Below are 22,351 nucleotides of genomic sequence, written 5' to 3'. Positions count from 1 at the left end.
CACCGTGTACTCTGAGGGGAGGCGTTACCGTGGTAAACATCTTCGATGAGGTAGCACTGTTCAGAAGCACCCCGCAAGGATCACGTGGGCAGACAGCGCCATCACTGGGCACTTTGGCAGACAGCACCTGGGTGGCCGGGTCTGAGCTTCTACAGAGCCCCTCAGCCCCTCTGTTCTAGTGCTCATCAAACTGTCTGTGGCCCTTGCTCTGTGTGCACACTAGTGAGTTGGCCACTAGTTGGCCACCACTGCTCTCTGGGGTCCACAGCTCAGACTGGTGGTCACACAGAGGACGCCCAGGGCCAGCTCCCAGCTGATGCCTCTGCTAGGTGTTGGCCCCACCTCTTGTATCTGCAGAGCAGGAGGCGGGTGAGCATGGGATGTCAGGCACCCATGTTCTATATGAACTCAAGCTTGTCCTCTGTGTCACTGAGAACACAAGTGTCCCACCCGGGATCATCCATTGGTTATCTCTCCTTTTTTTTTTTTTCCATAGAAAATATTTAACTCTTTAGAGAGTCAAACTTGGGTTGATCTGAACACCCAAAACATGGGTATCTTACCTTAGGCTGAATCTACAAATTTGGCACTGTCTCCTCTCATGGGCTGCCTTATTTCTCCTTATTCTTCCTTTGAAACCTGCAGAGAGAGAAATAACAGGGGATATGGATGCATCTGTTATGCTGCCAGAGGCAGCAAATGAACCTGGCTGTGCCCCTGATGAGCTCTGGGACCCAGGCAATAACCTTGCCACCTGAGTTCAGAGCACTCACTTCCATGTGTGGCTGCTGACACAGTTGTACTGAGGGGAATGCTGGCTTCTCATGATGGAGACAAGTGGTGCTCCGCCTAATGAGCAGGAGGGTCTCAGCCCATTTGGTACTGAGGAAGGGGCAACAAGGACACAGCACAGGCCATCTCTTACCTGGTGCCTTCCCTGCACAACTCTGCTTACTGGTGGTGAGTCTTGGCTCCCCAGGAGCCCCGGTGTCTTCACACCAGCTCCTGAAAGCAGGCAGCTTATTCTCTGACCTTGTGTTCCCAGGCCCTGCCATCAGGTGACCTATCATCCCATTCACATGGGTGGGCAGCTAGGAGGGGAGGGCATGGTTCTTACCAAAGGGCCAAGGATGGTGCTCATTCTAACTTTCAGGGCTGCACGCAGCAGAAACCAGACACTGCACTGTGCACAGTTTGCCCCTGGAAGTTCTGAAAGACCTACAAGTACAAGTGTCTCTGGGAGACTTCTAAGTTTGTAGAGTGCAGCAGTCCCCCTCCCTGAGCCGGCACCTGAGAATTACAGTCAAGATACAAACTGATGCTGAATGAGTAAAGATCTAACTTTATAGGAAATGAAAGGGAAGCCCTTGCTGATGATGAACGGCCATTCCCTGAAGAAGAAGTGAATGGGAAGACTGTAGAAAGCCGAGATTTGAGGGATGTGCTGTTGGGATGGGCAGTCCTTCAGGGGCTCCATCATGGAGTCATGGGCACCAAGGTGGGAGCAGGGCTCTGACAGGTAATAGGGGTGCCACAGCAGCCAGGTGGGTGACTGCTGCCATCAAACTTCTCAGCCCATGGATAGTAGTAGGGCATCCACCACAGATGGCCACAGAGGGGACAGCAATGCTGGTTGAGGCAGGATGTGAGAGAAAAACCCACAGGAGGTGCTCAGGAAGTGAAGGTGATCACAGTATTACTGAAAATACAGGGAAGCACACTATTTGTTTAGAATGAAGGTGAAAACACCACAGAGCTTGGCAGAGTAACCATGGAGGGCAATGGGGAGAGATCTGGGGAAGGTAGTGACTCCTGTTTCAGAGTGTGTCTCAGCAGCCTTCACTGGAGGACAAAGTGGTGGAGCAGGAAGCACGAGAGGTCAGTCCTCCACAGAAATAACCACTATGTGGAAGCGCACCATCAGGGTCAGCTCTGGAACTGGACAAGCACGGTGACAATGTGTAGCACCAGGGAAGGGGCACACCTTGTCCCTCCTGAGTGAGCAGTGTGTGAGCCAGCAGCCATCCATCCTCAGTCCTCCGGGGGCTGCAGGAGAACAACCCTTTCTCCTGGAGCAGCCAACGCCTGGGCAGACAGCAGGAGCTCCATACTCCAGAACCTATGCATTGTGCCTTTTGGTTGGTCTGGTCGTGCCCTTGGGGGCCGGCACAGGTGCTCTCTTGTCCTGGCCAAATTGGCAACAATAGCTCCCTTCAGGGGCATTGACTGGATCATTTATTCCCGCTATTTGCAGCCTGACATTTAAGGAAATCACTGGCTGACCACACAGATAATGAGAGAAACTTCACAACAAGAAATACACACTTCACAGAAGTAGTTTGGAAGAGTCACAAATTGATAATTCAAAAACCTAAATGATCCCTGAGCAAGGGGAGAATCTGATGTCCAGACCTAACACATTGTAATACTCAGAATATCCAGTTTTCAACAAGAAAATCATAAAACAGACAAAGAAATAGGAAAATATGATCTACTCAATGGAGAAAAATAATTTGACAGAATTTCCCGGAAGACACCCAAACATTTGAATTAGTAGTCAAGGACATTAAATCAGCTGTCTTAAATGTGCTCAGTGAGCCAAGGCGAAGAACTAAAGGAATTCAGGAAAATACTGAAAGAACAAAAAAGAATATCAAGAAAGTGTTAGAAATTACAATAAGGAACCAAACAGAAATTGTGCCACTGAAAAGTGTGAAATTCACTAGTGGAGTCCACCATCTGTGAGCAGGAGAAGAAAGGATCAGTGAGCTTGAAGACAACTGAAATTATCCAGTCTGGGGACCAGGGAGAAAATGGAATGAAGGAAAATGAACAGAAGAGAGAAAAAAGTATCTGAAGAAACGCTGGCTGCACACTTCCCAAATATGATGGAAGGTATGGATCTGCATGTCCAAGGTGCTCAATTGATGCCAAGCAGATAAACACAGAAGGGTTCAGAGTGAGGCATGGCACTGCCAGATTTTCAGAACCCAGACAGGATTCTGAAAGCAGAAAGACAGAAATGGTTTATCCCGTACCAGGAGCCTCAGTAAGACCAACAGCTTATTCTCCCCAGAAACCATGGAAGCCAGAGGGTACATGTCTTGTAAGGTAAGGAAAATAAAATCTGCCAAACTAAGAATTCTAAATCCAACAAAACTGTCTTTTGAGGATAAAGAAAAAATCAAGACATTTTTAGATAAATAAAAGTTAAGAGAATTCATGAATAACAGACCTTTCCTATAAGAAATGCTAAAGGGAGCGTTTTGGGCTAAAATGGAGGCTTTACACAATGGAAGAAGTAAAGAACTGATAAAGATAACCACACATGCTAATATATAATAAGCCAGGATTATTGCACTTTGGTTTGTAGCTCCTCTTCTCCATGTGATTTAAAAGACAAATTCATAAAACGATAATTATAAATCTTTCCTAATAGGTACACAATGTGTAAAGATATAATCTTTGATGTTAATAATATAAAAGAGGAGGGCTGGAGATGTAGAGGATCAGAGTGTTTGTCTAGTACAAACACTAGTTAAGTTGGTATTATTCGACTCTTAAAAGTTTAAGATGTTGGGGCAGCCCGGGAGGCTCAGTGGTTTAGTGCCACCTTCGGCCCAGGGTGTGACCCTGGAGACCCGGGACCGAGTCCCATGTCGGGCTCCCTGCATGGAGCCTGCTTCTCCCTCTGCCCGTGTCTCTGCCTCTCTCTCTGTGTGTGTCTCTCATGAATGAATAAATAAAATCTTTTTAAAAAGTTTAAGATGTTAATTGTAATCCCTAAGGTAACTAGTGAGAAGATAACTAAAAAATATAAGGAGGAAGGAAGAGGAGAACAAAAATGACACAGTCAGGGCACCTGGATGGCTCAGTGGTTGAGCATCTGCCTTTGGCTCAGGGCATGATCCTGGGGTCCTGGAATTGAGTTCCACATCAAGCTCCCTGTGAGGAGCCTGCTTCTCCCTCTGCCTGTGTCTCTGCTTCTCTCTCTATGTCTCTCATGAATAAATAAATAAAATCTTTTTTAAAAAATGGCACAGTCTGCAAATTCAACTAAATACCAAAAAAGGCTGTAGTGGAAGCATTGTGGAATAAAAAAATATATGGGACATACAGCAAACAAATCAGTGGGGAACAGACAGTCTATTTAATGTTTGGTGAATGCAGCTTGAACAACAGAAACCCACATGGAAGAGATGAAGCTGGGTCCCTACCTCACACCAAACACACCAGTGAACCATAAAGGTGAGAACTCAACTCTCAAAATCGAATGTTGAAAATTTGTAGATGACTTTCTTTTAGATGCTGGAGTTAAAGATTAATCAAGACCAAAGAGCATGATCTTTTTTTTTTTTCAAGAAGCATTATCATAAAATATGTACAAATGTGAGTATATTGAAAGGATGGTTCTGGGTCATCATATGTCAGTGAAGCTAAGCAGGAGTCCAAGTGCTCTGTGATTCACCCAACTAACGAGGGGTCTGTATCAAGAATATATAAAGAATTCAAATAAATCTGTAAGAAAAGCAGAAAGAGCATGACAGGAAAATGGGCCAAGGACAAGAGCAAGCACTTCCTGTAGGAGGACACGTACTTGGCCAGCGCACATGCGGTGCCATCAGTCTTAAGGGAAAGGCTGGGAGGACAGGAAGCCACCGCCTGCACCCCTCAGGTGCCTCAGGTGCTGGGCGGGGGGGGCGGATATGGACCAATGGGGTTTCACAAACACTTCTGTGGGGGTGCAGACCACACACACCCTTTAGAAAGAGGCCCCTACAGGGGCATCTATCCTGTGCACACACAGCTGTGGGAGCAGTGGTCACAGAGGGCAGGCACGCGCACTCACAATTGTCTCGACATCTATTAAGTGAAAAGGTGATTCTCCCAAAGTCCAGACATATGCACTGTCCCTTCCATGAGATAAACAGTAAGCAGTGACTGCATGTATTTTTCAGGAATATATTTAACCTGAAACACAAGTACAAAGAGTGTGGCCAGGGCCACAGACCAGGGGCCACATCAGGACCCTGCCTGTTCCTGGGCGGTGGGTACTTTGTCTGGCACCAAAAACACATAAAATACTGAGTAAGTTGAGAAATTAGATCATGCAGAGGTCAATGATGAGTTTGTGTCCCAGACAAGAGTTATGATTATTGCACACCAGGGTCTAAGACAATGTGGGGGATGGGGGCCACCGGGCAGCAGTGCTCACAACCTCTCACGGAGTCCTCATGTATCACACCCTGAGAGTGACAGCCACGCCTTCACCACCTCATGGAGACCCCAAGACTCAGGCAGCAAGTGGTTCACAAACCTGCTCTGGGCTGTGGAACCAGTAACGTCTCCAGGGCATAATGAACCCAAGTCCACCTGTACCACACGGGACCTGTTCCTTTCTAACCACTTGGCTGAGAGCTACAGACACTGGGGTCACCCATAGAGGGGCGCGCCTGGTGTGCAGCAAGGGTCAGACATGGGTTCTGGACCAAGCCTGAGGCGGACAGAAGGCCTCACGCCGGGGTGTGGACCTGGTGCCCGTGCAGGGGACAGGATGTCCAGGTTGGGGTGTGGACATGGTGCACGTGCAGGGGACAGGATGTCCAGGCCAGGGTGTCCTGAGCCTCTTGCAGCTACAGAAATGACTCAGGCCCCACGGGCTGGGAGCGGTGGGCAGTCCCGTGAGTACAGCCCCACTCTGCCAGGATCTTTGGGCACCTGCTAGTGTGACCAGCACTGTGCTGTACCTGCCTGACCCCTGCCTGGCTACACGGGCCACCCACATCCCGTCCCGGGGCCACCCATCCTTTATCTGAGGCTTCCCAACTCCAGCCCATGTGTGGCTCACACGCTCGCTCACATGCCCAGTGTTGACCATCCGTCACAAACCCCATCTGCTTCTACAGTTACTCTCCAGCACCGACTATGACATACCAGAAGTTGGAAGGATGGCACAGAGAGCACCCCAGAATGTCACAGAGCGTCATGCCCTCCATCCTCTACCACATGGCGACACTGGCATGTGGCACCAGAGCAAGCATCGGGGCTTGGCCCAGGGACACCTGTCTGGGGACTCCATCTGCTTCTATCTGGCGCACATGGGCCCCATGTCAGGAGCACAATGTGCCCCTTGCTGCCCCTTGAGCAGCATCCCTGGCACCTGGGAATCGGGGAGCACCGGTGCAACGAGCATCCAGAACACGGTGCCGACCTCTGCTCTGGGGGGCCCCCGTCCTGCGATGGGCTCTCATCCCTGCGTCTGAGCTCAGTCATCGGCAGCCCCAGCTCACCTTGGGCAACAAGGAGTTCTCCGGGCTGGTGCTGGAGGCAGAGCTCAGGTTTGTCGACCCCGACAGCGACAGGAGCACCTTCTGCCTAGGTCTGCTAGGTGGGTGGAGAAGGAGAAACATGTGAGTGAGGAGGCCCCACTCTGGGTGAGCGCAGGGCGGGGACCCTGCAGGCGCACAGGTCATGGGGGTCTCCCTGCTGGGGTCCCCTCGTCTGCAGCCTCAGGGACAGGCAGCGGCTGGGGGCCGTCTGAGTGCTGGGGTCCTGCAGAACAGGCAGGAGGGCCTCTGGCAAGGACTCGCTTCCTCTGCCAGCAGGATGGTCAAGCAGACAGAAGTAGCTGCGAGTGTGGGCTACGTCCCCCTCACATGCTCATTCCGTCAGCTGAGTTCTATCGGTAGCGAGCTGAACACCCCTGACAGACAAACACGCCAGAAAGTCTGTGTGACGGGTTCCCGCCGACACACGCTGGTGACGCCTGTCCTCCGCGGCTCGGGCTGGCTGTGCTCCCCGCCAGCCTGGCTGCTGCGACAGCAGGTGAGGCCCAAGGAACGGGGGTCGGGGGTGTCTAAAGCGCCAAGTGGTCACTCGACCCAAACTGCTAGGTTACCATAGAAATGCTTCTGGCAACAAAAAAGGACTAATAGGGTTTTCGCTGCCCCATGACCCAGGCTGCTGGGGTGGAAAGAAGGAAGTCCACACGGATCAGGGTGATGCCACGCCCTGGCCGGTCAGACGACCTCAGGGACCCCACGATGTGTGGATGTCTGTCTCAGGTGAGAGAACAGCTTCCCTCACGTCCCCTCCGATATCCCGTCCGCATTCCCGTCCACGTCCCCAGCATGGCTACCTGACTCCACTGTCAGCACATGACCTTCGTGGTCACAGCAGGCCCAGCCAGGAGCCCAGGCCAGGGCGTGGAGGCCAGGGGTGCGGGGAGGGGAGGACAGCACGGGGCGGTGGGGGGGGGGGTGGCAGGGACGTTACCTGAGGGCCAGAGAGGGGCCTGTGTGTCTGGTGGGTGACATTCGAGTAAATGACTCGCCCTTTGTATTTTTATTTTAAATTGCATTAAACGGCACTGAATGAAGGCTACCATGTCCACGCACGGCTAAGGACACTATTTTCACAGGACCACCCTCTTAAGGACAAAGGGAGCTGGCACTCACTGCGTGCTGCACGCAGCACTCCAGGAGAGGACGGCCTGTGGTGGCCGCAGAGCTTCGTTGTGGGGACAGAAGTTGGGAGGCTCCACAGATCTTACAGTCTGTCAGCAGCCACTGTCCGCCCCCGCAGCCCAGGGTGGAAAGGCTGCGTGCTCCTTGGGGGCGGGGGGGGGCGGGCGGCCACAACTTCAGCCCTGAGACAAGGAAGGAGCAAAAGGACAAGCCCTGACTCGGCCCAACGCCGCTACACTCACGACCTGCACCTGTACGGGCCGCAGGACCAGAAAAAAGGGGGGCCACCCGGACCTGCGCATGGACACACGGCCCTTGGGAAGGACGTAGAGCAGCAGTACTGTGACTGTCCGAGGAGAGCCAGTGTGATGAGCCGCTTGAGCAGCCATCCACGTCTGTGGGGTCGGGGGAAGCAATTCTGTCTTCTAATCCATCCCCGCGGCGTTGGGAGGTCTCCCACCCAAGACTGTCTCCCTCAGGAATGGTGGGTAGGGTGGGACTCGGCTATTTCCAGGCAGGAAACCCCTCAGGACACTCACACACTTACCCGAGTACCAACACAGTCGGGTTACCATCCGCTTCCTGTGAGGGTGTAAACGAGAATTCATAGCATGAGAAACAAAGGCGTGCTTGACATGAGCTTCTTCTTACACAAAATCTGTCCATTATTAGCTCGTTTTGAGCAAGGGTGCCTGGGCCCTGGGTCCAGGGAAGGGGTCCCTGCGGGAGAGTGCCTCCCTCCCAGTGCCCCGACCCCTGGGCACCCTGAGGGCACCTGCTTGGGCGGTGGGGCCTGTACGGAGGGAGCACACTGAGTGAGGCCACCAGGCAGCCAACCTCTGTGACAGGTTTATGCGCAGGCAGAGAGGACGCAGGTGCACAGAGGAGAGAGGCCTCAGAAGAACCCAACCTTGACACCTGGACCTCAGACTCCCAACCTACAGATGGTGAGATCCTCTGTTCCTCACTGAAGCCGCAGTCTGTGCCAGGGGTGGCAGCTGCAGGAGCTGGTGCATCATGCCACCTCTGGGGAGCACCCAGGGTGGGACGCCACTCCTGTGAGGCCTGCTCATTTCCACAGAGGTACTGCCTGCTGTGTGCCAGCATGGCATCACCTCCATTCCCACTTCCACCCTACCACAATGGACACAACTCTGCTGACCAGCTCCAACCAGCTCTGACCAGCTCCGACTAGCATTGACCAGCTCCGACCAGCTCTGACCAGCTCTGATCAACTCTGACAGCACATTCTTGGTGCTGCTCCATTCTAGGTGGGTTGTTGTGGCCCCTTCCTGTGGCTGTAACTTGCTTTCCCGCCATCTTGAATGATGCTGAGCATCATGTAAGTTTGTTGAAATCTAACCCTAAATTTTGATGAAGTCCAATGTATCATTTTTTCTTCTTTAAATTTTATTTTTTATTTTATTTTTTTTAATTTTTATTTATTTATTTATGATAGTCACAGAGAGAGAGAGAGAGAGAGAGAGAGAGAGGCAGAGACACAGGCAGAGGGAGAAGCAGGCTCCATGCACTGGGAGCCCGACGTGGGATTCGATCCCGGGTCTCCAGGATCGCGCCCTGGGCCAAAGACAGGCGCTAAACCGCTGCGCCACCCAGGGATCCCTCTTCTTTAAATTTTAAATAATTTAAAATTATTTCATATATTTTTACTCTAAGAATCACGTGAATATACTTAATACTCTAGAAAATAGAGAAAACTAAAACTTACCCAGAGTTCCATATTCCTAATATATTTCTCAGCATTTCCCATTAATCTTTATTTCCCCATTTATAGGATTTGTTTTTATTTTATACAATTGCAAATTTTCCATAAATGTAATTTTATACTGCTTTCCCCTACTTATTATATCATAAGCATTTCAAAAATGTTATTATAGGGGCACCTGGGTGGCTCAGATCATGATCCCAGGGTCCTGGGATGTATCCTCACATCAGGCTCCCAGCTGACTGGGGGAGCCTGCTTCTCCCTCTCCCTCTGCTGCTTGTGCTCGCTCTCTCTCAATAAATAAAATCTTTTTAAAAAGATATGATATAGTTTTCATAGTCAGAATCTCCAATGGCTCCGTCATCTTTCAGAATTGGATATTCAGCCTATTTTGCTTAATAACTCACCTGATTTGGGATTTTTAGATTGTTTCACATTTTTCATTATTGCAAATGATGTTATAGTGAACATCTCTGCATAAAGTTTTGCCCACATTTATAACTGACTCCTTCAGGTAATAATATTAAACAACTGAGCGCTTCCTAAGTACTAGCTACTGTACTAAGTACATGGATTATCTTCACTTAATCTTTACAAAACACTTATAGGAAGATAATTTTATTGTCCTCCTTTAGATGAGGAAACCAGCAAAGACGAATGAGGTTCCCACCCAGGGTTACAGGCAGAGCTAGACTGAATCCAGGAATCCTGCAGTCTGTTTTCATTCTCAGGGGCACATGGGTCAGAATTTCATCAACAGACTGACTTAAAAACTAACCCTATGATCGTGCACCTCATGGTAACTGTGCACCAGATTGAGCATCTCACACACACACTAGCAACCACTTGAGATGATGAGGTGTTGACCAGACCTTCCACAATAATCCCTGGTGCTGTATTTAGTACTTTCCCTATCATAGCAAAGAAACCTTTGCCTAACACAAGATCACAATTTATAATTTCTTCTAAAAGAGTTAAGGCTTTACGTCTTAAATTCAAGTGTATGATCAGTTTTGAGTTATTTATATAGTTGAAGTATGGTATTAAGTTGCTTATATTTCAAAGTGGATATCCAATTGTTCCAATTCCATCTGTCAAAATTTTCATTTCTCCCCAATGGACTGACTTGGAACCTTTGTTGAAAATCAATTGACCACAAATGTAAAGGTTTATTTCTAAAATTTTTACTCTACTACATTGACTTATATGTCTATCCTTATCCTAGTACCACACTGTCCTGAGTCCTGTAGCTTTTTAGTAAATTTTGAAGTCAGGTTGTATAATTCTTCCAGTTTTGTTCTCTTTTCAAAATTGTTCTGGCTACCCCAGATCCCCTGAATTTCCACACACATTTTATGATCAGCTTGTTGATTTCCTTAGAAAGAAAGAGCCTCCTGGGAATTTAATAGGGATTGCACTAAATCTACAGATTAGTTTGGGGGGGAAAATGCTATCTTAACAATATTAAGTGTTCCAGGCATTCAAATTGGCAAAGAAGAAGTCAAACTCTCCCTCTCCGCCGATGACATGATACTCTACATAGAAAACCCAAAAGTCTCCACCCCAAGATTGCTAGAACTCATACAGCAATTTGGTAGCGTGGCAGGATACAAAATCAATGCCCAGAAATCAGTGGCATTTCTATACACTAACAATGAGACTGAAGAAAGAGAAATTGAGGAGTCAATCCCATTTACAATTGCACCCAAAAGCATAAGATACCTAGGAATAAACCTAACCAAAGAGGTAAAGGATCTATACCCTAAAAACTATAGAACACTTCTGAAAGAAATTGAGGAAGACACAAAGAGATGGAAAAATATTCCATGCTCATGGATTGGCAGAATTAATATTGTGAAAATGTCAATGTTACCCAGGGCAAAATACACGTTTAATGCAATCCCTATCAAAATACCATGGACTTTCTTCAGAGAGTTAGAACAAATTATTTTAAGATTTGTGTGGAATCAGAAAAGACCCCGAATAGCCAGGGGAATTTTAAAAAAGAAAACCGTATCTGGGGGCATCACAATGCCAGATTTCAGGTTGTACTACAAAGCTGTGGTCATCAAGACAGTGTGGTACTGGCACAAAAACAGATGCATAGATCAATGGAACAGAATAGAGAACCCAGAAGTGGACCCTGAACTTTATGGTCAACTAATATTCGATAAAGGAGGAAAGACTATCCATTGGAAGAAAGACAGTCTCTTCAATAAATGGTGCTGGGAAAATTGGACATCCACATGCAGAAGAATGAAACTAGACCACTCTCTTTCACCATACACAAAGATAAACTCAAAATGGATGAAAGATCTAAATGTGAGACAAGATTCCATCAAAATCCTAGAGAAGAATACAGGCAACACCCTTTTTGAACTCAGCCACAGTAACTTCTTGCAAGATACATCCACGAAGGCAAAAGAAACAAAAGCAAAAATGAACTATTGGGACTTCATCAAGATAAGAAGCTTCTGCACAGCAAAGGATACAGTCAACAAAACTCAAAGACAACCTACAGAATGGGAGAAGATATTTGCAAATGACATATCAGATAAAGGGCTAGTTTCCAAGATCTATAAAGAACTTATTAATCTCAACACCACAGAAACAAACAATCCAATCATGAAATGGGCAAAAGACATGAAGAGAAATCTCACAGAGGAAGACATAGACATGGCCAACATGCACATGAGAAAATGCTCTGCATCACTTGCCATCAGGGAAATACAAATCAAAACCACAATGAGATACCACCTCACACCAGTGAGAATGGGGAACATTAACAAGGCAGGAAACAACAAATGTTGGAGAGGATGCGGAGAAAAGGGAATCCTCTTACACTGTTGGTGGGAATGTGAACTGGTGCAGCCACTCTGGAAAACTGTGTGGAGGTTCCTCAAAGAGTTAAAAATAGACCTGCCCTATGACCCAGCAATTGCACTGTTGGGGATTTACCCCAAAGATACAGATGCAATGAAATGCAGGGACACCTGCACCCCGATGTTTATAGCAGCAATGGCCACAATAGCCAAACTGTGGAAGGAGCCTCGGTGTCCATCGAAAGATGAATGGATAAAGAAGATGTGGTTTATGTATACAATGGAATATTACTCAGCTATTAGAAATGACAAATACCCACCATTTGCTTCAACGTGGATGGAACTGGAGGGTATTATGCTGAGTGAAGTAAGTCAATCAGAGAAGGACAAACATTATATGTTCTCATTCATTTGGGGAATATAAATAATAGTGAAAGGGAATATAAGGGAAGGGAGAAGAAATGTGTGGGAAATATCAGAAAGGGAGACAGAACGTAAAGACTGCTAACTCTGGGAAACAAACTAGGGGTGGTAGGGGAGGAGGGCGGGGGGTGGGAGTGAATGGGTGATGGGCACTGGGGGTTATTCTGTATGTTGGTAAATTGAACACCAATAAAAAATAAATTTAAAAAAATCCTTTCTGATAAGAAATAAGCAATAAAATAATTAATTTAAAAAAAACAATATTAAGTGTTCCAATCCATGAACACTGTATATCTTTCCATTTATTTTAAATGTCTTCAATTTCTCTCAGCAATGATTTATAACTTTCAGTATTTAGATTTTACTCCAGTCTTGTTAAATTTATTATTTTAAAAAATATTGTTAATGGAATACTTAATATTATTTCCAGTTTAATTTTTGCCAAATATAGAAACACGATTGAACTTGCTATTTTTTTTTAAAGACTTTATTCTTGAGAGACACAGGGAGGGAGAGAGAGAGAGAGACAGACAGACATAGGCAAGGGAGAAGTAGGCTTCTTGCAGGGAACCTGATGTAGGACTCGATCCCAGGACTCTGGGATCACGCCCTGAGCCAAAGACAGATGCCCAACCGCTGAGCCACCTGGATGTCCCTAAACTTGCTATTTTTTAATAAGAAAGTCAAAGGAGACTTTTTTCTTTTTTTGAGAGAGACAGAGACAGAGAAAGGATGGAGGGGGGCAGCCCGGGTGGATCAGCAGTTTAGTGCCACCTTCGGCCCAGGGCATGATCCTGGAGACCCAGGATTGAGTCCCACGTCGGGCTCCTTGCATGGAGCCTGCTTCTTCCTCTGCTTGTATCTCTGCCTCTCTCTCTCTCTCTCTCTCTGTGTGTGTGTGTGTGTGTGTCATGAATAAATAAAAAGGGAAAGGGAAAAAGGGAAAAAGGGAAAAATGGAAAAAGGGAAAGGGAAAGGGAAAGGGAGGGTGGAGGGAGAGAGAATCTTAAGCAGGCCGCACACCCAGTAAGGAGCCTGACAACCAATCTGACAGGCTGAGCCAATCTGGCTCAATCTGACAACCCTGAGGTCATGACCTGAGCCAAAACTGAGTTAGATGCTTAACTAACTGAGCCACCCAGGTGCCCCAAAAGAGATTTTTAAAAACAACTGTTTCCATTCCAGATAATGGCAAATTACATAAAACATTTCTAGGTCAACTAAGGCAACTAAGGAAACTCTGACTTTGACCAGAGCTGAAGTGATTTCCTGGGATGGCTGGTGGGAACTCTAACTGATTTCATTGAAGATAAATGTTCCAGAGCCTACTTTAGCTCTAGCTATTTTATTACTAGTTTTTTTTGTTTTGTTTTTGTTTTTACTTTAGAACTATGTTGTCTGCAATCAACACGGTTCCACTTTCTATTCTTTATTCCTTTTTCTTGTTTTATTTCACTGGCTGGGACTCTAGTCCAATGTTAAATAAAAGCACTGAGTGTGGACATCCTTGCTTTGTGCCCAGTTGTAAGAGGGACAGTATTCAATCTTTCACTAGGAAGTTAGTTCTAGTTCGTTGTCAAAATGAAGATCTTTTCAATTCTTTCCTAATTTGTTGAGAACATTTTTTTTTATCATGAATGACAGTTTCTCATTGGCATCTCCTTTTTCTGAATTGACATCATTATATTATTATTGTCCTTTACTGTTAATATTTAATATGAGGTCAATTGGTCTTCACACAGCCATGGTATTTAATCCTGTGTGTTGCTGGATTTGGTTTGCTACCACTTAGTCAATTGTTTCTGTATTTTCTTGAAGGATCTTGCTTCATGGTATTTTCTTGTGATGACACTGTCTGGCTTCGGTATCAGGTTGAAACTGGCCTCACAGAACAGGTTTTCTCTCTGTTTACTGAGAGAACATGTGTACAGCTGTAGTTATTTTTTTTTTTTAATTCAGTAGAATTCAACAGTGTAGCCACCAGGGCTAGGGATTTTCTATTTTTTATTGAGTTGGGTTTGCTAATTTGTGTAAATTGACTGGTAAGGTAACTACCTTTCTTAAGTAAGAATGCATTTTTCAACTTTGAAAGTTTTAAGTCAAATATAGAAAAGTTCAAGAGACCCAAACCCATGCTATTACTTCTGCTGCATTAGAAAACCATATATGCTTATTTGGTATTTACGGTTTTGAAAGCAGAAGAGAATGTGTCCTGGTCGTGAAGTAGGGAGGGTTTGAGCCATTGAGGTCTCAAAGCTCTGCCCACACTTCAGAGGTGAGCTCAGCCTTATTTAATCTTAGCCATCAAAGTGGGAATGACGATCTGTCTCAGATAATCCATAGAGGGATTAAACATGATGATGGATGACAAGTGTCCAGCAGAGTGGCAATGAATGGTCACGGCTGATTTGGATTCTTGAGACAGGATGGGAATGAAGGGTCCTGAGACTGCTCTACCACACGTTCTAGAGATGAGCTTCAGCCACATGCTGGAGAAGGCTTGAGTACATTCACCTGGACACACACTACAACCAGGTGGGACACCCGGTCAACACCTGCATGATCATCATGTCTTTGTTTCTCTAGATCCATCCTTCCTGTCATTCAGAAGAAGCTGTATGGCAGCCACCACCCAAGAGGAGACGACAGGGGTCGGGTACCAGTGGATGCTGTAACCACCACCACTTGTACCTGGGATTGAGTGCCACCCTGGTTTCCATGTATGTAAGGTCTATATGTGTCACACAGCAGTGGACTGGCAGGGGGAGTCATGCCATATTGTGTTGGCCATGGTTTAAGCTGTGACTCGGCCTGTCACAACCAGTCCCCACTGAAGACCAGCCACCAGCATCCCCAACATGGAACTCTGAGCTCAGGCTGTGTAATGGCACAGTGGACTGGGTGCGTCCTTCTTCCCCACTGACCTGGGGGATGAATAGGGGAGCCCTTCCACTGAGACAGGAGGTGGGCTGCTGAGACCCTGGGGGACATGCCAGAGAATCCTGCCAGGAACCCGCTGGAGTGCTGGCTGCGGATGCCCACACACGTCATCCAAGCACACCTGTGATGTATCTGTTCCCGTGACAACACCCATTCTTCTATCTTCTCTGCTCATCCACCCACCTCGCTGCTTACAATGTCTGTGTCGTTCATCTTATTTCCCTTGCGTTCCCCTCCCACCGTTGTCCCTGTTTGAGCCGAATCCCTAGGAACACTATAAATGCTTTAAACCAGCCAAACAAGTAATTCCAAATACTGCCCTACCCTGGGTTCCTGGGGGGAGGCTTAGACCCTAGGTCGGCTCTCACCTTTGTATTTGAGGCTTATGCACAGCTGCCTCTCACCTACCTTTAGCCACGAGTTCTCTGAGACTGTGGTGGTGGAGCAGGCCTGACGTGAGTGCAGGTCTGGCAGCAGGAGCTCCTTAGGCTTCACTCTGACAGGATGGGGCAGGAGGAAGGGGAGACACATGTCAGCAAGGCAGGGAATGCAGACGGCTACTAAAGCCACAGGCCATAGCAGCATTGTGGCTCCTTCCTGCAATTTCCCTTTCTTCTTCAGCCCCTCTATCCCTTGCGCAGGGGGAGATGCCAGAGAAGGGGCGGGGGGAAGGGGGGTTGAGGAGCACCTGAGGGGAGGGGCTGCAGAAGCAGCAGGGGTGGGTGGTGCTGTGTGCCCCCTGGGGTCAGGAGGGGGTTGAGGGGAAGGAAGAACGAGATCTGTAGGAACTACCACAAGTCGTGGTATGGGTCAGAGACAGAGCTCGTGGGTCACTCAAGTAAATGCAACTGTGGACGTGGGCCGAGCAGTGTCCACCCATGAGCTCATACTGTTGTCAGTGGGGGACTTTCAGATGCAGTCGGACAGCGTCACCCCAGGGCCGAGGCCAGCCCTCAGTCCAGGGACTGGGATCCTTACAAGACGCTAGAGCACAGAGATGCAGTGGGAGCCTCCGCTGAGGCTGGAGGGGTGTGGCCACAGGCCATGGGCCCCGGGGCCCCCCAGCGGCTGCACAAGACAAGGTCCTTGCTGTCGCCCTTTCAGCCTCCAGACTGTGACAGAACCTGTCTCTGCCATGTGAGCCACCCAGTGAGGGACTCTGCTGCCTGGACCTCCACCACCACGACAGGATGATGCACAGTTACCCAGAGGGTCTGCTATGTCATTGGCTTCTTTCCACACAGACCAGGGGGAGAATGATGCAGTCAGCCCGCCGTCGCTGACCCACAGGCTGAAGGTGACAGCATGAGAACACACAACTTCTATCAGTATCTCAGCTGAGCCTACAGGTGCATTCTCCCGAAATGAACGCACCCCTGGCCACACACTGGGCACTGTCCCATGGGGCAGAGAGGCCCGTTTCACTGGCTGGAGACTGTGAGAGGGTGATGGCGTCGGGAGCCCCTCTGCGGTGCAACTACGGAGGATGGGCACCTGGCGAGGGGCGGCGGCGTGGAGCTCTGGCTTCACACGTGTGGTCCCTTCCCCTGTCACGTTCCACCCTGTCTGGTAGTTTCTGTAGAGCCATCGTGGAGCGTGCTCTGCCAGGCATGCAGTCGAGGTGGTCCAATGGCTGGCCCAGATGGTGATTACGGCCAGCCCACAATCCCATCCTCTGACTGCACAGGCACCTCCGCCTTTTACACACACACTGCTGTGAGCGTCAAGAGGTTGAGACAAACCCTGGTCTCCAGACACGAGTCTGGCCTGCTAGACGGGAGTGACCTGGAGGCTGTGGGCACGTCCAGCCCTAGTCACCCAACGAACACTTCCCATCATGGAAAACGGCTGCCCCTGACTTGTGGTCGCCACATCCACGGGACTCGGGGGCTGACCTAGGTCCTCACATATTAAACACTAACCCGAGACCGTGTTGCAAATGACAAGATCCTGATGAGAAACAGGGTACACCCTCCAGATGAAGTCTGAATACAGGCCACTTTCTTTAACAGAACAAGCTTCACAACACATGGGGTTTTAAAAGCAGGCTCCTGAAGAGCTGTAAATGGGCTTGTCACTGTAGACAAGAGGACGTTAAGTGCGTGATGCACGGAAATGATGTGCGGGACACTTGAAAGCCGGCAGCCAGAGTGCCAGCGAGGACACGGGCAGGCGGAGGAAGGAAGGATTTCCATCCACACATGGGCAGTGTTTCTAAGCTCCAAAGTTTCTATATGAATACTCACTGGTGCGCCATCCTGAGACAAAATTTAAGATGGAAATTTATGATCTGGTTCCTTAATTTTTCAATCATTCTTGCTAGAAAGGGATAAAATAGGGAATGTGCAGGGACATGAAGAGGAAGTCACCATCTACACTCCAAGAAGAGAGGCCATGATGGCTCCATGACTTTGCCAACACCCTGATTTCAGGCTCCAGCCTGCAGAACAGTGGGACCACCATGTCTGTAGCCAGCTGCCTCCTCGGTGGCCCTCTGTGATGGCGGCCAGAGCAAAGGGAGATGCTGGCCGTCCTGTGAGCACCTGTCTTGCCTCGCGATGCCTTTTCACAGCTGCAGTTTCAATGTGGAGACACTCACCCTGGATGGTGAACTTCACCACTGGCCACTTTCTGCCTCCCTGACCTTGCAGGGGACACAGTGGTGCACGCCTCGTGTGCATGCATGCAGTGCCCCAGGGACGGGTTGTCCCCGTCTACACTGCACACTGACTCAAGGCAAGGAGGACTGGTGCTCGAAAATAACCAGGTCTTATCAGAGGTCATGAGGAGGAGGTTCGACTCAACTTCCCACCCCCTGTTCTCTGACTTAGACGATCAATGAGTGTGGATTTTTGCACATTCGTTCAGATATTAGCTGCAGTGAGGGAGGGGGTTTTCCCAAGTAAGGCAAGTGAAAAAGATGTGTGAGCGCTGTGTTACTATTGAGTGAAATAATGTTACACACTATTTAATAATATAAGTAATGTGAGTCAGGAAGAGCAAGCAGATCAAACAGGCTGGCAAGTGGGCAACCTACCTCTCTGCGGATGAACTCAGGTTCTCCTCCATGTCCCGCATCAGTGAAAATGAAAAAGAAGAAAGAGTTGGTACTCAGGTTATTCTTTCGGAAAATCAAGTCCATTATTCGTGTCAAGTGAGCGTGTCTCAGAGATGGAGCCGTGGCAGGAAGGCATCCTGGGTGGGACAGCCGCCTCCTCCCACTCCTGCTCCCCTCGTGCCCAACCCTCTCTGGCAGGAGCGGGGAGTGAGCGTGGCAGCAAATGAGGAGAGTACAGTGAAGTTGTCAGGAAACTGCCAAACTGCTTTCCCAAGTGGCATCACTTTAAATTCCGTTACTTCTGGCCCGCAGCCCAGGTGCCCACTGCTGCGAAGGGCTCCCTGACTGCGCTTAATTCGCATTTCCCCATTGGTGAATGAGGCTGAACACCTTTTCAGGTGTTTCTCTGCCACCCCGATTATCCTGTTTGATAAAGTTTATTAAAATCTCTTCCCTATTTTTTAAACATTGGGCTATGTTTTACCTTATGAAGTTGTTAGAGTTGTTTATAAATTCTGAATATAAGTACATGGCTTGCAAATATTTATTCCAGCCTGTGACTTATATTTTCTATGTTTGTGATGGTGACTTTTGAAGAGCAAATGCTTTATCTTTTATGGAGTCCAATTTTTCTTTTTTTTCCCTTTAATAGTGCTTTGGTGTCATATTAAAGAAAACTTTGCCTAACTCAAGGTCACAAAGATCTTGTTCTGTTTTCTTTCTAAAGTGTTATAGTTTAGCTCTTAAATTCACCTATGATTGATTTTGAGTTATATTTGTGTATGATGTGAGGTAGGGTATTAAGTCCCCCTCCCCCTTTTTTGCTATGGTTATCCAATTGTTTCAGCACCATTTGTTAAAAATACTCCCATTTCTCCCCCATTGATTTGCTCTGGCACCTCTGTGAAACATCCACTGCTCAGGCTTTATTTCTGAAGTTTCTACTCTACCCCGCTGATCTGTATGTCTATCCCCATGCTAGTCCCACACGGTCCTGATTACTGTAGCTTGGTCATAAATTTTTAAGGCAGATTGTGTAAGCCCTCCAAGTTGCTTCTTCTTTTTCTAAATTATTTTGGCCACTCTAGCCATTCTAGGTGCTCTGAATTTCTATATATATTTTAGGATTGGCTTGCTATTTCCTTAAAAAAAAAAAAATCTTGCTGGAAATCCAGTAAGGATCATGTAAGTCTGCAGATTAATTTAGGGGAAATTTTCTATCATGACAATATTTTGTGCTGCAGTCCATGAGTATTCTAAATCTCTCCATTTATTTAGATTGTGTTCAATTTCTTTCACCAGTAGTTTGCAGCTTTAAGTATACATATTTGGCACTTGTTTTATTATTTTATTATTTTCAATGCTATTGCAAATGGAATAGTTTTCTTAATATCATTTTCAGGTTCCTCATTGCTAGCATAAAGAAATATAATTGAGGTTTTTATATTGATTTTGTATCCCACCACCTTATTGAGCTACCTTATTATTTCTATAGATTATTTTTTTGCAGATTTGTTATAAGCATGTTTCCTGCAAATAAATACAGTTTGAACATTCCTATTTTTGTTTGCTTTTTTATTAAATCTTGCACACAAAAAAATACAGTTTGATTTTCAAATCTATGTCTTTATATTTCTTGCTGTGTTGCACTGGCCAGAACTATAGTAAACTGTCAAATAGAAGTTTGAAGTGGGCATTCTTAGCTCTGTCCCAGTCTCAAGGGGGAAGTATTCAGTATGAATTAAGTGTGAGTTAGGAGCACCTGGGTTGCTCAGTGGTGGAGCATCTGCCTTTGGCTCAGGGCGTGATCCTGGGGTCCTGGGATCAAGTCCCACATCAGACTCCCGGCAGGGAGCCTACTTCTCCCCCTGCCTGTGTCTCTGCCTCTCTCTGTGTGTCTCTCACGAATAAATACATAAAATCTTTAAAAAAAATAAGTGTGAATTAGTTACAAGTTTCATCAGGTGCTCTTTTATCAGATTAAGGGTGCTCCCCATCCCCTGGGTTGTGGAATTGTTTTTGTCATATATGGATGTGTTCTCATGTCAAATGCTTTTTCTGATTAACCAGTTTCTGGTTTAATGTTGTTTTATTAAGATGCTTATTACATTATTTTCGAGTGTTACCTTGCATTCCTAAAATAAACCTCACTTAGTCACTATGTATAATCCTGCTTCTCTGTAACTACATTTGGTGTGCTAATATTTTGTTAATGGTATTTGCATCTATATTTATGTATAGCATCAGCTCATGCTATTCCTCTTTGGGATGACATTGTCTGGTGTTGGTGTCGCACACTGACTCCACAGAGTGAGCTAGGATGTGCTCCTTCCTTCTTTTTCTGAAAGGATGTGCATAACTGCTTGTATTTTCTTCTTAAAATATCAGATGGAATTTATCAACAAAACCATTGGGCCCTGGGATCTTTGTGGGAAATTTAAGTTAGTGATTATCTTTGTTTGCTATGTGTCTATTTGAATTTTCTATTTCTTTTTTTTAAGATTTTATTTATTTATTTATTTATTTATTTATTTATTTATTTATTTATTTATTAAAAGATTTTATTTACTTATGAGAGACATAGAAAGAGAGAGAGAGAGAAGCAGAGACATAGGCAAAGAGAGAAGCAGGCTCCATGCAAGGAGCCCGATGTGAGACTTGATCCCGGATCCCAGGATCACACCCTGAGCCAAAGGCAGCTGCTCAACCATTGAGCCACCCAGGCATCCCTCTCTTTTTGACTCGGTTTTGGTCATTCATGTCAGCTAAGTTGAATGGTAACTCCCTTTCTTAAAAAAGCATGTTTCAACCTTGAGACGTTTTAAGTATAGAAAAATTGAAGAGATCCAAGCCTATGATGTTACCGTTTTTGCATTAAGAAGTCATTGTGCATATCTGGTATTCTATATTCTTCAATACTGACAAGAATTTGTCCTGCCAGGGGTGGGATAGGACAAGGGATCAGCTTTCAGAGGCTTAAATATTATGTGCATTTAGGAGGTAAGCTTGGCCTTATTCTTCCTGTTGGACACCAAGTGGAAAAAACATAGCTGCGTCTGGGAGAAAGTGTAGCAGGATTTAACATCATGATCAAGGAAAAGTGTCTGTCACAGTGGCAGCCACATGGTCGGGGCTGGCAGCAGGTGTCAAATGGGACTATCCCAGGCAAACAGGAACACGGGGTCACCTGGGTTCAGGGCAGCAAAGAAACACCTGCTCGCGCCTTGGAATGAGGGTCATCTTTAGTGACGGAGCCCGGGGAGTAGGTATGGGCGGGAGGCATGACAGTCTCCACGAAAGTGTCTCCAAACATCTAGTAGGTGTGTCAGGAAGGAAAATGACTTTGCTAACAGTATCACTGTTACAAGTGGGTGGGGGTGGGGGGGTGGCCTCTTCCTCCTGGTAAGTTAGTACTAGGAGCTCTCCCTCTGCTGTCCTGCAGGGGCTCTGCTGGGATGAAACTCCTCCCACAGAAAACCTAAGGTCCCCTGTGACCTTCAACGTCAGAAAAGTCACAAACCCTGCTTTAAAATACGGCACCGGAAACTCCCAGACGCTGCAAAAATGAGTGGGTCCAGAAGGAAGCAGCCCTATTGGCCTGTGAAGGACACACACAGACACACACACACACACACAGACACTTCTTACTCCACACCTGTTTCCTAAGACTTAGTTCCTAGCATTTTTAAACAAGAATTGCCATCATGCAGAAAAGTTGTAAGGATTGTACAATAACACCCAAATAGCGACATCTGGGTTCTATCGTTGTTAAAAGTTCACTGTACATATTTTTTTTACCAGATGATCATCCAGTCATCACTTTATTTTCTGGTGCCCCTCAAAACCTGCTGAGTGCACACATCTGTCTCTTTCACCAAAGCACACATATCGTTTCCGTTGTAGTAAACCCATGTTT

The 22,351-nt window shown here is 46.9% G+C and overlaps 1 protein-coding gene across 5 annotated transcripts in view; it reads right to left on the bottom strand.

Annotated features, from left to right (window-relative positions):
• ZDHHC11B (zDHHC palmitoyltransferase 11B (putative)) overlaps positions 1–22,351 on the bottom strand; it is a 43,755-nt gene that overhangs the window by 4,032 nt on the left and 17,372 nt on the right. The window contains exons 9-13 of one of the 5 annotated variants that reach the window (XM_072807418.1): positions 18,415–18,440; positions 15,786–15,873; positions 8,014–8,048; positions 6,291–6,384; positions 564–639 (exon numbers count right to left, since the gene is read on the bottom strand). In XM_072807418.1, coding sequence (XP_072663519.1) covers positions 622–639; positions 6,291–6,384; positions 8,014–8,048; positions 15,786–15,873; positions 18,415–18,440 — 261 coding nt within the window. In that variant the 3' untranslated portion in view covers positions 564–621. Of the gene's footprint in view, positions 1–563; positions 640–6,290; positions 6,385–8,013; positions 8,049–14,129; positions 14,349–15,785; positions 15,874–18,414; positions 18,457–22,351 lie in introns of those variants that run through there. The other 4 variants (XM_072807415.1, XM_072807416.1, XM_072807417.1 and 1 more) reach the window with 4 other exon arrangements.

The sequence above is a fragment of the Canis lupus genome, chromosome 31, assembly GCF_048164855.1.
Source record: "Canis lupus baileyi chromosome 31, mCanLup2.hap1, whole genome shotgun sequence".
Lineage (NCBI taxonomy): Eukaryota > Metazoa > Chordata > Mammalia > Carnivora > Canidae > Canis > Canis lupus.
The sequence above is the reverse complement of the archived record's forward strand: the minus strand, read 5'-3'. Positions and strand labels throughout refer to the sequence as shown.